General features: G+C 41.8%; 1 protein-coding gene across 1 annotated transcript; it reads left to right on the top strand.

The window, feature by feature from the left end:
- The first annotated feature begins 9,501 nt into the window (after window positions 1-9,501).
- Window positions 9,502-11,447, top strand: LOC148325805 (transcription factor HES-1-like). Its single transcript, XM_088311605.1, has 4 exons — window positions 9,502-9,712; window positions 9,804-9,899; window positions 9,978-10,065; window positions 11,017-11,447. The coding sequence occupies exons 1-4, from the start codon at window positions 9,632-9,634 to the stop codon at window positions 11,445-11,447; spliced, it is 696 nt and encodes a 231-aa protein (XP_088167731.1). The 5' UTR covers window positions 9,502-9,631.
- Window positions 11,448-13,304: the final 1,857 nt, after the last annotated feature.

Below are 13,304 nucleotides of genomic sequence, written 5' to 3'. Positions count from 1 at the left end.
TCTTTAATTCTACTGGTCATCTGTTGGAATAACGTCAAGTCACCGTAAATGACGCGTTACAGTTCTAATTACTCCAGCAATCCAAGTGTCGGAGAAGCGATCAAAGGACCGATAGGCTAGCTGATTTGCCGTTTCACAGGACATGCACGACCGTGTGTACATAGACTTGCGCGTCTTATTTTGATTCACTCAATTCAACTTTGTTAAGAGGGCACACAAACAACCACACAATTGAATAGAACACCTTAATTGTCCAGCTTTCAGTGCACTTGCATTGCTTTTGCCATCGATGGAAACGTCGCCACCAGCATCTGGCTAGCATTAGCATCAAGCTTTGTTGAGTTCCGCTGAGCAGTTGTAAACCTGCGGTGGCCGCAGAGAGTTTCACAATGGGCGGGCCTCGCGGTCTCGACTTGTACTTGTCTCGATGCGGCCCGGTACTAAACGGGCCGGTGGTAGGGGACCACTCCCTTAAAACATTGCAACCATCCCTTTGTATTTTTCACATGGAAAACCTTCAAATATGAAAGTATCGCTATTTTCCAGTTTTTCTGTGAAAACCATCATTACAAAATATCCACATGAAGCCACTCTTGCATGCTTCTTGGGGGGGCTGACCTTGGTCGCACGTTTTCAGCCGACACCGACTGATCATTTATGGACTTTCCCAGCCTCCTCGCTGGCTGGCATATGGGCGCTTAAGGGCGCCAGAGTGGAGCAGACAGAGGCCTATCATTTCATGTGGAGATCAGGACCAATGTATGCAGTGAATGGGTGGATTTAGGGAGGGGGGGGGCTGTGAATGAGGGAGCGGGGTCTTCAGTTGTACTAAAAGAAAAGATTCTCCCACAGATCAGGGAAGAGCCTTTTGGGAATATTCATGATGAGGATGAGGATGCATCATGAATTGATATGTGTCTTCGACTTGCGTGGATCATCTTTTCCGTAAACACCACCGTATACAAAGTGGAGATGTGTTTGCCATGTAGTTTGGAGGATAGTGTTGCCTGTCCACAAAGCAAGATGGGTTTTTTGTGCCCTCTGCAGCATTCCTTTTGTATCCGGAGAGCAACAGATGGAGGCCCGTGGAAAGATATAAAGAAGCCAAAACACACAGCCTTTCTTTCACACAGCGAGCCACCCCTTGGAAAAGATTTTCTCAAGCTTGTGCTATTTCAAACATTTTGGACTTCATTTTCTTCTCTTTTTGCCCTTACGTTTTTTTGTCTGAAAGCCGCGTACTCTCAAGATTTGGGACAATGCACGCAGTCTTTATTTACAACACCTCCTGCAGCGCTTTCAGGGCCAGAATAACGTGTAAGTCCTTTTCACACTTTTTCACATGCTCGTGGATGTCTTTCCACTTCAGGCCGACGTCAATCTGGCTGGGGCTTCGTAAGGCCTTGGTCCAGATTAATAGTCAGGACACAGGGCCAACCTGACGCTCGCTTACGGTTGGCTGCATGTTCCAGAAGGCGACCTCGTCCGCCGAAAGGTCCGTGACCCACCAGAAGACCACAAAACCCTTCAGCATGCGTTCCCCTTCCTCGGGCCTTCTCGCATCCCCTTCCTTTATCGGTGACTGAATGGGCTCTGTGGTTGGTCAATAAATTCAGTGATTCAGGGGGTGGACAGTTGCAGCCGTGTTAACATTTGTTCACAGGCTTGTCGAAGGGACGCGCCCCGCCCACTGGCTCTTTGTCTCTTCTGGTCCCGCAACAGGTTAGAAGTCAATGGAGGGCCTTGTGCGGAGGTGGCAGGGGCACGGATGGAGCCGCCTCTCACATGGTGTTCACACAGGGGGAGGACCGGCTCAGATCACTGTGACACTTGTTAGTGTGGGGCCACACACTATTCCACGGTTGCTCTCCCCCAGGGCCCGTATACGCTATTTTAAACAAACTGCTGGTTTATTGTTGGGGGAAGGTGATCTGCACTCACAGGCTCGGATTGGCCACACAGAAAGACATTCGGTGAACTGTATCTCACAATCTCAGTTTACTTGTCAGACTCACCTGCAACCCTCCTGGCTCCTCCTGTACAGGATAAGCGCTGTTGAAGATCTCAGTGAAACTTACGCTGGACTTGAAAATTGTTGTCGCATTGATGTGCTTTTGTGTCACATTGTCGCTTGTTTGCTGCAGTGATTCCCATCCACGGTGCTGCGAGAGATCATCCAACTTCATTTAGTTGGTCTGAAAATAATTTATTCACACAAACTATTGCGTAGTTATTCAGAATGTGCACCTAACTGGTTGCCTTTGTTAGCTTTGTGTCCATTTTAACAAGCCCGCATTTCACATTGAGAAAGTCCATTTATAATGTAACGTGTTAAGTGAGGCAAGACCACCACTATTCCCACCCAATCTCCATTTATTGTGAAGGTTATCGTTCAGACTCAAATGCGATAGGGGAAAAAAATCGGAATAAAAAACAGATATGGAAAAAAAATTATATAGTTTTCCCCTCCCACATGTTTGAACATTTAAACATAATAAAACACACTTTAAACTTACTGAAACATGCGTTTTATAGTATTCCTTAGCTCCTGCTCTCGCTCCCGTTTACGCAATTCTCCAAATAAGATGCGCAACGTGCTCGTCTCGAGAATGTTCACTCTAGTTTTCTGTTAAACTGATAGATGAAACAAAAGTTAATGAAACATTGAATATTTAAAGACCAATATGTTCAACAAAACCACAACATTTTGTCTGCTATTTCTTAAAATGTGAAATGCCATAGATGGGCTAACAGAAATTAGCATAGCTGTTGCAGTAATTATGCACCTTCAAACAAATGTTCTCACTTCCTTGATCATGATCGATGTTTTGCTTTATTACCTTGTAGTTTTTCGCCAACTATAAGGTAGATTGTCGCTGTCCTGTGAAAAACACATGCGTCCATTTTTTCCCCCATTTTTTATTATCATTCTTATTTTTATTTATTTATTTTTTAACAAGAATGGGTTTTCTGCGTTACAGACATCCCATTAACGGGAACATTTCCAAGCGATTCTTGAGACTCGATGCTGACGTATAGCTGACCGAAATGATTGCTTCATGCATCACTGGCCAAACTGACTTGTGTTTATCAACACCTGTCAAAATGAATTTTAACCCGCATTTGGCGGGATAGCGGGTGTTAATTTAGACCTTCTTCATGACACATGTGATTTCTCTAATAACAATCATGCGCATTTGACACTGAAAATGTTGCGAAACACTCGTTTACAGACTTTACTGAAATAAATAGAGACGGACAGCCATGGATTGAGCAAAATAAGCAACACAAACCGAGGAGGGATTTAGTCTCAGAAAGCTACGTACAGAAAAAGACAAACAAAACCCTGAGAAGGATTTAGAGCCCCGAAGTCGGACTGTCATGAGAAGATGAGCGTTACCATGGCCACCCAAGAGCCACCCAGGAAGCATGTGAGCTCTGCAGCCAGGGGCCCAGGCCTGATGCCTGCGGATCACATGCACTAACCAGGGATTATGTGCATAAGTGATGAGCGCTAAGCCGGCAGGTGAAGAAGGGATGCCCGGCGACAAGGAGGGCGCCGGCGCTCTGGGCAGCTCGCTGTTAAGAGCAGGAACTTTTTTCCCAAGTGAGTCTGATCTCCCGTGTGAAGGGGACTCAGTCAGAGGTCCTCCAGTGCTGAAAGGGCATCCCCCTGGGCTGCATTCAATGTGTAAGTGGCCAAAATGCTGGTCTTGTGAGCCATCTTGAGGCGCATGAAAGAGCCATCTTCACTTTCATAAATCCTAATGCAAACACACTCATGGATATGGCCTAAGTGTGGGGAAGGATAAGCGCCGCATGCTGCGGGTCCTTTATTGAGAGGGGGTTATTAATACCGAAACAGAAGCGACAATTCCATTTGGATGCATTGAAAAGAATTTGGTGTTAACCCCTTCTATACTCAATCAGTTATGATTAATAATGCATTGTTAGCTACATAAATGCCACTAAATCAGCGCCATTTACTTGCTGTAACACTTTTAAGGCAAACTTAAAAATATTTATTTATATGAGAACCATGTCCAACAAAGTTTTATGTACTGGTAATACCACAGAAATTACCGGGTTTTTTTTGGGAGTATATAATTCAAAAATACATGAAATGTACACCACATGTGGCATTTATGCTAATAGCAAGTTGACTGCATGTTACAGTAATTAAACAAAAAATATATTTTAAAGATTAAGAAAATATAAGATTTGGAAACAGGGCTGATAAAAAGTTTTCTAAAATCTATAGGAAGCAGGGACAGGAAACAAATTCTTCTTTTCCAATCTTCAAGGTGTATAAAGATAGATATATATTCATTTTATCATGCATCTATACAATTTATTTCATAGGGACGCAAATGGCACCATTAATTACTTTCAGGGGTTGCAATGAATGTTGACTACATTGTATTCTTCTGCAAGCTAATTCATCACAATTGAATTTTGTTTGTGTCACAAAAATGACAACATTGTTGACAATTTGTGTTTCACTGACACAATACAATTGCATAAAAGTAGTTCAAAGTGAGAAAATAAAGTTGTGGAACCCAGCAAAAGGTACAACTTTCACACTGAAGCCAAATTCAACTAGGCCAGAACAGTGTCTAATCAGCACAAATGTAGGGCAAAATCTGAGTTGTTCAACGGTCAAACTGTTCAAGTTGTAATGCTGCACTGTATTTCTAGTCCAAATCCTTGATTAAACACGAGGGATGTCAGGTTCATAGGTTATTCCCTTGCAGCCGCCCTCCATGGGCGTACAGGAATGTGTTTGAACCTCATCAGAACAAAACCCCTTCATTCCCATGCAGCAAAGACAGAAAAGCACATTTAATCAACCTCCCTGGGCACCTTTTCAAGACGGTAGTATCCCTGAACATATTAACATGTAAATACACTTTAGTGAAATGCATATAATCTACATGATAACTGGTCCTTTAAAGAGTTGCCAACCTCTGAATGTGGTTAAGGAACACTTTCATGTCAGGGTTTTTAAAAATTAAATGCGAGGCCTCTCTTTCACTCGGTGAAAAGCGTTTTCCAATTTGATGAGGGATAAGGTGATGACTAGGATCTCCTTTCAGACTGATTGCCACTCGTCTCCAAGTTGATGATCTAAATAGTGGCCAGTTAGTTGGCAGATGGCAGGCTGTTGTGTGGCACTGAGAAAAGGAATATCATTTACTGTGTTCTGCTTTTCCATTCCCTGTGAGGGGGTGTACTGACTTGGAATAAGCTGACTTGAAACTTGGGTTGATGTTGACAAACAAGAGCACAGATAAGTATCCTTAATCCACACCCTTTTGCACTCTCTGGCAAAAAAGGCCCCCCCAAAAAAACAACAACAAAAAAACCCCGCAACCTTCTCTTATCTCACGCTCGGTTTAATCTAACACCCTCAAACCATAATTTTTTTTTAATTTTTTTTTTTACATCCTTGCCGCCGCTAAATTCAACCATATTTTGGATTCAACCCGTTGCCATGACAGTCACTTATTTCCCATCCCTGATCCCCCGCTGACGGCTCTTTTCCATTGATATGGCTATCCTCCCCTGCTCCTTCTTCTTTTATTTATTTTTTTTTGTTCAAATAAAACAAAGCACAGAGTGAATGCGCTCTGAGGTAGGTAAATGTATTCAGTGACATGAGCCAGGATGATTCCATTCTGCCAGATTCCTGTACCACTTGTTTCCAGTCTTGTCTGGAGGCTGGACACTCTGTTGGGCTCATTGTCCCCTGTGTATTCCATACAGAAGCACAATTAATGGAGGCCTTGTCTAAGACTTCTGGAGCAGAAACCGCTGCTTGGGAGGGGGACAAAAGGCGGCTGGGGCCAGCTCTGAGAGTTGCTCTGGGTGGGCCCCCCTTGCCTATTTAAAGGCGATTCAAAGGGAGAAGGAGCGAGAGGAGCGCTGGATGAGATGTTTAAGTGATCCCGCTGTCTGTTCCCTCCCCTCCTGACTAGGGATGTTTTCATGCCAATAGTTAAAAGGGGTCCTTCGCTGTATTTGATGATGTGGATGGTCATTTGCCTGCCAACAAGCTTGTGTCTGGACGAAGGTGATACATAGCAGGATGTAGTTTACAGCCCAGGTGATCAGAGGGATTAGACGTGTGCAGTCACTGGCAAGAGGCTCGTTAGTGCAGACAAGTTAATTGACCTTATTTGTTGCTGACGTTGTCTTACAAGATATTCTATCAAGTGTACTTGGACTGGAAAGACTATGAGGCAATGGTCATGGCATCTGATAGCTGAGTAAACAAATACGGCTTCAGTTTGATTTCCAACTTTCATTCCATGTTCACATCAGTGGTGTGCAGCCAAGGCCTTCTTCGTTGGCCCAAATATTTACAACTTAGATGAATCATATTAATTGTGTGTGTACGGTAAATGCGCCCAATCACATTTAAGGTTCTTTGTGTTGCCATGTAAATGCAGTCTGCTCAAGGCCTTCGGAATCCAGAAAACTGGCATCGAACACACACATACTGTTAAAATGGGGTTGTCGTTCTTTTTTTTTTTTGTTTGTTTGTTTGTTTTTTTTAACCAATCAGATTTTAGATTCACTGTTGCATTTTTCTGTTCTCTGATTGGTTGAGCTAAATGTGCACTCCAAAGATTGATTTGCACGGGAGAACGGAGAATGGTCATGTTCTTCGATAAATATTGATTGGGAACAGTTCTAGGTTTTGGCTTGTTTGGAGGTGATGTATTTGATCAAGATAAATGTGTTTCTTGCTTTAGTAATAATGATATACATCCTCAAATATGCAAAATGCTGTTATTTAACGCTGCGCATCATTACATAGAGTTTTTGTCTCTTCTTTTAGAACATGATCTAACTTTTCATGACTTGCTAGCTCTCCACCAAGGAGCTGGTTGGCAAAATTCAGAACAGAGGAAAAATTTCCCAAAGATGCCCACTTGTTTGCCTTTCTCTGACGGGGTGTCAACTTGTTCTCATGATGTCAAAATGTAAACAGAATGACAAAGAGGACCATTTAAATACCAATTGTAAGGGAACCAGGGAAGTGATTGGCCCATTCATGGTTGTGAATTTTGCTGTGTAGCTCCTAGTGGAGAACAGCAAAAAATACTGAAATTCTGCCGGTTGGACAACAGTTTAGAGGTCAAATTAAGTTCACATTTGAAGGTTTTTGGGCAGTTTCGGTTCATCCTGAAATTTCAAACTGAATGTCCGACATCTCGAACTTTTTGTTAGTTAGGTGCGTCCAATGAGTTGTACAGGTAGTCCCCAAGTTATGAACATCCGACTAAAATAAATACGCTGAGATCTGAACAAATGCTGAGTGATGTCCATGAATGTCACAAATGTTCCTAAAATGTCCACTGAAGATGTCTCCAAAGAAATCAAGTGTGCCTCTCACCAACAATAACTTCTCACTCCTCCATGTACGAACATCGACTTCACTTGAAAGGTAAACCACAGTTCGGTTCTGCGTGCTGTGGTGCTTGTTGACAGAATTCCGACAGTGTGTTGGCAAAACGTGTTTTCATATGTTTAAAATGTGTTGAAAAAAATATCTAAAAAAATATTTTTTGTTTAAAGGGTTTGCTCTATATAGTCTGCAACATAACTCCAGCAGTGAACGAGGGGATGACATTTACCCTCGACATTTCAACTTCCTTTCAAAACATTCGAGCCCAGGTACGACTCAATGTGATGTGACATGAAGGGAAAAGTAGTGGTGCTTGACGGTGTGTTGATCTCTCTAAGTGAATGCAAACACTGGCCCGGCTTTTGGGGTCATTTCACCTCAGAGGGCTTCACAGTGTCTGAAGTCTATCAACAGAGGACGGAAGGCACGACTTAAGACAGAATGACTTCATCAGTAGGAAAAATGCGCTGATTTTACAATTTGAATGGAATTTGCATGAAATCGGAAAGAATTAGATTGAAGGACCTCATCATATGAATTACTGTCCATAATCAGAATAATGTTATGAGACGAAATCTTATTAACTTTATAATGATATAGCCCATATTTTTCTCAGTCAGAGCTATCGTTGCACATCATATACACACGATGAGTGACAGTTATCCTTGTTTTTATTCTACACTCAGAACATGAATTAACATGGGTCAGTAGGTACCTCGAGATGTGTTCAAGATTCCACCCTCTGACACACTCCAGACTTGATGTCTACTGAAGAGGAATGTCGTTCACACACACTTACTTGCCATCCAACTTTACAACATTTGTCTGTTGGCTGTGAAATGCAAGCGGGAAAATGTGAGTCGACTTCAAACGTGCCAAAGATCAATTGTGATGACATTGTGTTGGTAAGTTATTATTATGATGTTGAATTTCACCTTGAGGGATTATATTGAATAAAACTAATGAATGACGTCAATTAAATACAATAAAATATACCATATTTGCGCAGGAAGAATGCCAATCTGCAGCAAACGACCTCAAGAAGTCTACAATAAAATGTGTAAACTGAGTAAAAATACTTGGTTGCTGTACTTATGTACAGTTTTCAAATATATACACTACATTATTCACATTTCTGGCAACTTTCACTTTTACTCCACTACCTTTCCCTGAATACAATATGTTCTTTCAATCTGATTCATACGTCATTGTTCGTAAATACAAAATGAAATCACAAGAAACTGACACATTGAGGTAAACTAGATAAGAAAAAAATCTTTAGAATTAATAAAACTTCACCAAAATTCTAGCTTCTCGCTTTTTTTTTTATTTTAATACTTACATCCAACACAGAAGAACATTTAACAGCTTAATAATAATATTAATAAGTAATAATTAATTAATTAATTAATTAATAATAAGTAATATTCCACTAGTTGAGTTTGACTTGTACCAAATTATTTCCTCTTAAGATACTTGTACTTTTACTCAAGTACCACTTTGGCCAAGTGGTCCATCTTTGTCACTCAAGTTTTCTATATTGTGAATGTCACTGGAGGGAGCCTCGTTATATTGTTGCAATGCACCAGAGGGACATGTGAGCTGAGATGTCAGGATGTGGAAGGATTTTTTTCTTTCACACAATAGCAGACATAAAAATAGCCGTTGGTTACTGAATAAACGTATAAATACAGGATTGCAATACATTTACTGAGTACTCAGTTATGCACTTGAATCTACAGAGGTTGCATGGTAATGCAAGTAAATTGTGAAATGCGCCTTTATGTCTTTACCGTTATGCTATTAGTGGATTTCGATGATACATCACCATCTGATGAATGTGCGCTCGACAAAGTTGTATGATGTGTTTTCCCTGTCAAAATGTAAAATGTTATATTTGGGGATAAAAGTACAGGTGACTTTACCGTTATTAATCGAATTGCCCTTAAACAAGTATGTGGAACTAAATTGAGCGCTGTATATGAAACGCTCTCATTGGTTCTCTTGAGTGAGCCATCGCACGAGCCGCTCGCGTGCGGCCCCTCCGCTTCTATAAATAGACCCAGACGCTGTGTTGACGTAGTGTCACTTTGGCCAGCGAGGGACGTTTGTCATTGTCAAACTGCTCGGAGCTTTGCCAAGGGAAGGCGGGACCCGATTTTCCACTTTTTTCCCACTCTCTTTCTCTCTCTTGGAGTCGAAGGAGCCCACGTGAAGATGCCGGCCGGTACTTTGGAACGAGCAACTTCATCCGCACCGAGTGAGAACTCCACGCGGAGTCAGTCGACGGGCAGAAAGGTTTGCAATATACGACACTTCTCTGTTTTTTAGTGACCGATTTAAAAATGTATAGAAATATTAAAATGAATATAAATGTATTACTTTCAAGTCTTCCAAACCTATAATGGAAAAGCGGAGACGCGCGCGAATCAACGAGAGTCTGGGCCACCTGAAGACTCTCATCTTGGACGCACTCAAGAAAGATGTAAGAAAACAGTTATTACGCAACATTTGCCTCGTACACGTTGCATTTATAAAATGATGACTCTGAAATTGTGTTTAGAGCTCCAGACACTCCAAACTGGAGAAGGCAGATATTCTGGAGATGACCGTGAAGCACCTCAGGAACCTCCAACGATTTCAGATGACAGGTAAATGATTTATTTGAGTGAAAATGTATCCATCCAGTGTACAGTAGTTACATTTTTTAACTGCCTCGCTACACAGTTGAAACATACTTTTATCATCCATCCATCCATTGCCAGAGCCGTTTATCCTCACAAGGGTGGTGGGACTTTTTTGATTGATTGATTGAACATATCAAAAACAACATAAGATGTGGAAGTAAAATCAAAGAGAAAAATAAAATTAATACATATCTTAGTTCAGAAGAAGTAGAAAGACTTATCTAGTCCTACCTCTTGTTCTCTAAATGATTAGAAATCATATATTATGTCAAGGCGGCACAGTGTTTGATTCCGGCTCGGGCCTTCCTGTGTGGAGTTTGTGTGTGTTGTGTTTGTGTGTAGGCTTCTGTCCGGGTACTAAGGGGTCCTCTGACATTCTAAAAGCATGTGTGGTGGCTCGATATATAGTTAGGTTACATTTGAGTTGGTCTGTTTTGTTAAAAACAGGTTGCTGTAATGTTTCGGTGCCTAAGGAACTGGTCAGCTACGAAGAGACATTTTCATGATTTCCACTAATTACACTCCTTCCTCAGCTCATCATCTTATTTCTTGCATTAGTCATGGCTCAAAGACTTTGGAAAAATAATTTTGTATGCTGATGTAACCAAAGGCGTTTGCTTTTCGGAAGTTTTAAAGGCGTTTTGTCTGGTCAGTATGTCGGCATGAGCACAGACATTGACGTTGACCAAACGCACTGGTGCCGCATAACATTTTAATCAATGACAATGTTTTTTTTTTGTGTGTGTGTATTAAATTAGCGATTGAACCTGACTTTAGGGAGACGTTGAGTTGATGAGTGAGCGCACCAGTATGTGCAAACAATAAGGTGTCATACATATAAACCATGTGGTGTTGGTTAACTCAGGCATGATGGCTCTTACTGTAGCTATCTAATCTAAGTTTTTCCCCCCACAGCTGCCGTGACCACAGACCCGGCCATCCTGGGTAAATACCGGGCCGGTTTCAGCGAGTGTGTGGGCGAGGTCACCCGTTACCTGTCCACGTGCGACGAGGTCAACTCCGAAGCGAGGACCCGCCTGCTCAGCCACCTAGCGGCCCGCGTCTCCCAAATGAACCCTGCCAACTTCTACACACCTCACTCGGGCCCGCTCGGACAAACCGCTATCAACGCCCCTCAGGTTCCTTGCAAAAGCGTCTCACAGATTCGACCCCCGGCAGACACAATGAGTCTTCACAGCACCTACAAGGTGGTCCCAACTCCTGATGGACATTTTGCCTTTCTTGTTCCAAGTGCAGCTCTCACACCTTTGGGTGCACAAAGCAGCCATTACATGTCTGCCGGTGCACCTCCGCTCACTTCAGACTCTGTGTGGAGACCCTGGTAGGGTAGGAAGGGAAATCTGGACTATCACATGCGTTGACTTGATTTTTATACTTCTTGTAAAGGTACTGGAGAGAATAATGTTTTAATGTTTTTTGTTTCCTGAAGGAAAGTGTACTGACTTGATGTCATATGATCTATTTCAGTGTTTCCCCCAGCAAGGCACACCACCAAACAAAAATGTAGCATAAACTATATACATATTAAAATGTTTCGATTTACACTGAAATTTACTTCGTGTGAAACGTGAGTTTAGTTGAGCACAAAGCTGTTATTCTGTTGTAGGAATGGTAACAGGTGGAAATACAGATTCATTGTCCTTTCTGCCATCTAGTGGAGCAGCACTTCATTGTTCTGCCTGTTACCGTCTGTCGCTAGCATTGATAGATTAACAAAGATACATTATAGATGTCATGAGTTCAGACCAGTTAAGTGAAAGAGGCACATTAATGTGTGCAGGTGTGCGAATCACTGATCTATTACGGTACAAATTGTTAGCCTAATGAGGTGAACACGATTGTTGAGATCTGTATTTTTGAAGATAAATAAAAGGTTTGTATGTTGTTTATAATACTCATGCTCATCATACTGTAGTTATTCAACTCTTTGGTAGTTGGCTGAGGTTAGTAACTTTGATGTGAAGAAAGTATTTTGAATTCATGACAAAATCAAACCCGCTCTCTGACCACTGCGGGTGTCGGTCAAAAGTCTGTTTATAATTCCAAACATTCTTTCCCCATAAAGAGTAGTGCAAACTGAAAGACTCAATTGCAGAATCAAACACATCAAATTGACTTATCGAGTAGGTAATGTTGAATTAGAAGTTATTACTTTATAATTACACATAAAAAAAGCAAATTATTTGTTTACCATTAATAATGATGCAGTAATAACATGCAGAGGGAGGATTACTGTGCAAGTCTTTGCAAATTATCTTTAAACACAGCCGCCTTTCTGGTCTTTGTTTTAATGATCTCAAGAGTCAGACTTGAGTTGCCAACTCATTTTATATTCCTCAGACTTGACTTCTTGCCCGTTTACATTCCATTATCTGAATTATCAAGAAAATTTACCATTTGTTTTTTAATTTTTCTGTAATTTGCCCACAAACTTGGCAGCCCACCATGATTAATTCATTTCTTGTTTTCCGCAAATGTTCAGAAATGATTATTTTATTAGGCTAATGAGATGTGACCTACTCCAACCTCTGTAAAATTCGCACAGCAGGCCACTCTGCTTAGACCTATTCACCATATCAACAAGCGGCAGCGCCACCGGCATATTGCCTCAAATCTGACAATCCATCAAGCTGGACGGAAGGCCTCAGAGAGATGCACCTCCGCTACAGTGCTTACTCAATTTTTTATTTAACATTTAAACTGTTAAAGGGGTTCTGGCAAAAATGGAAGAAGATTCAGGACCAACAAATGGATATTATTTCTCACATCTACATTTGTGCATCACAGCACTCATTAGAACTTAAATCACTATTTTGCCTGATAAAAGTGACAAAACAAGTCCCCCCCCCCGCAACATCCTTTGAGAAGACCCCCAAAGTACAAAAACAAAGGTGGGGCCCCTCAGAGGATGAATGGCTCCTCCTTCCGTGACCCTCTCCATCTTCATAATGGGCCTTCTCCTTGTTTGTCCAGGAAGACGTTTGATAGCTGGAAAAAAAGTGGGGGTGAGCATGCTGTCACTTTCACCAAGAAGTCATATTGTCGGCAGCTCCCCGAGATCCTGCTTTGAAAGATTTTGTCGGCGCCTTCACACCAGGCTGTGCGATTAGATAAGAGAAGCTGTGAGGTCGCGACAAGTTGCCTCCATCCTTGGGGAACCCGCAGCGGCGTTGCATGGGGTA

The sequence above is a fragment of the Idiotropiscis lumnitzeri genome, chromosome 12 (genome assembly GCF_059441095.1).
Source record: "Idiotropiscis lumnitzeri isolate Australia: NSW breed Sydney's pygmy pipehorse chromosome 12, RoL_Ilum_1.0, whole genome shotgun sequence".
Lineage (NCBI taxonomy): Eukaryota > Metazoa > Chordata > Actinopteri > Syngnathiformes > Syngnathidae > Idiotropiscis > Idiotropiscis lumnitzeri.
The sequence above is the reverse complement of the archived record's forward strand: the minus strand, read 5'-3'. Positions and strand labels throughout refer to the sequence as shown.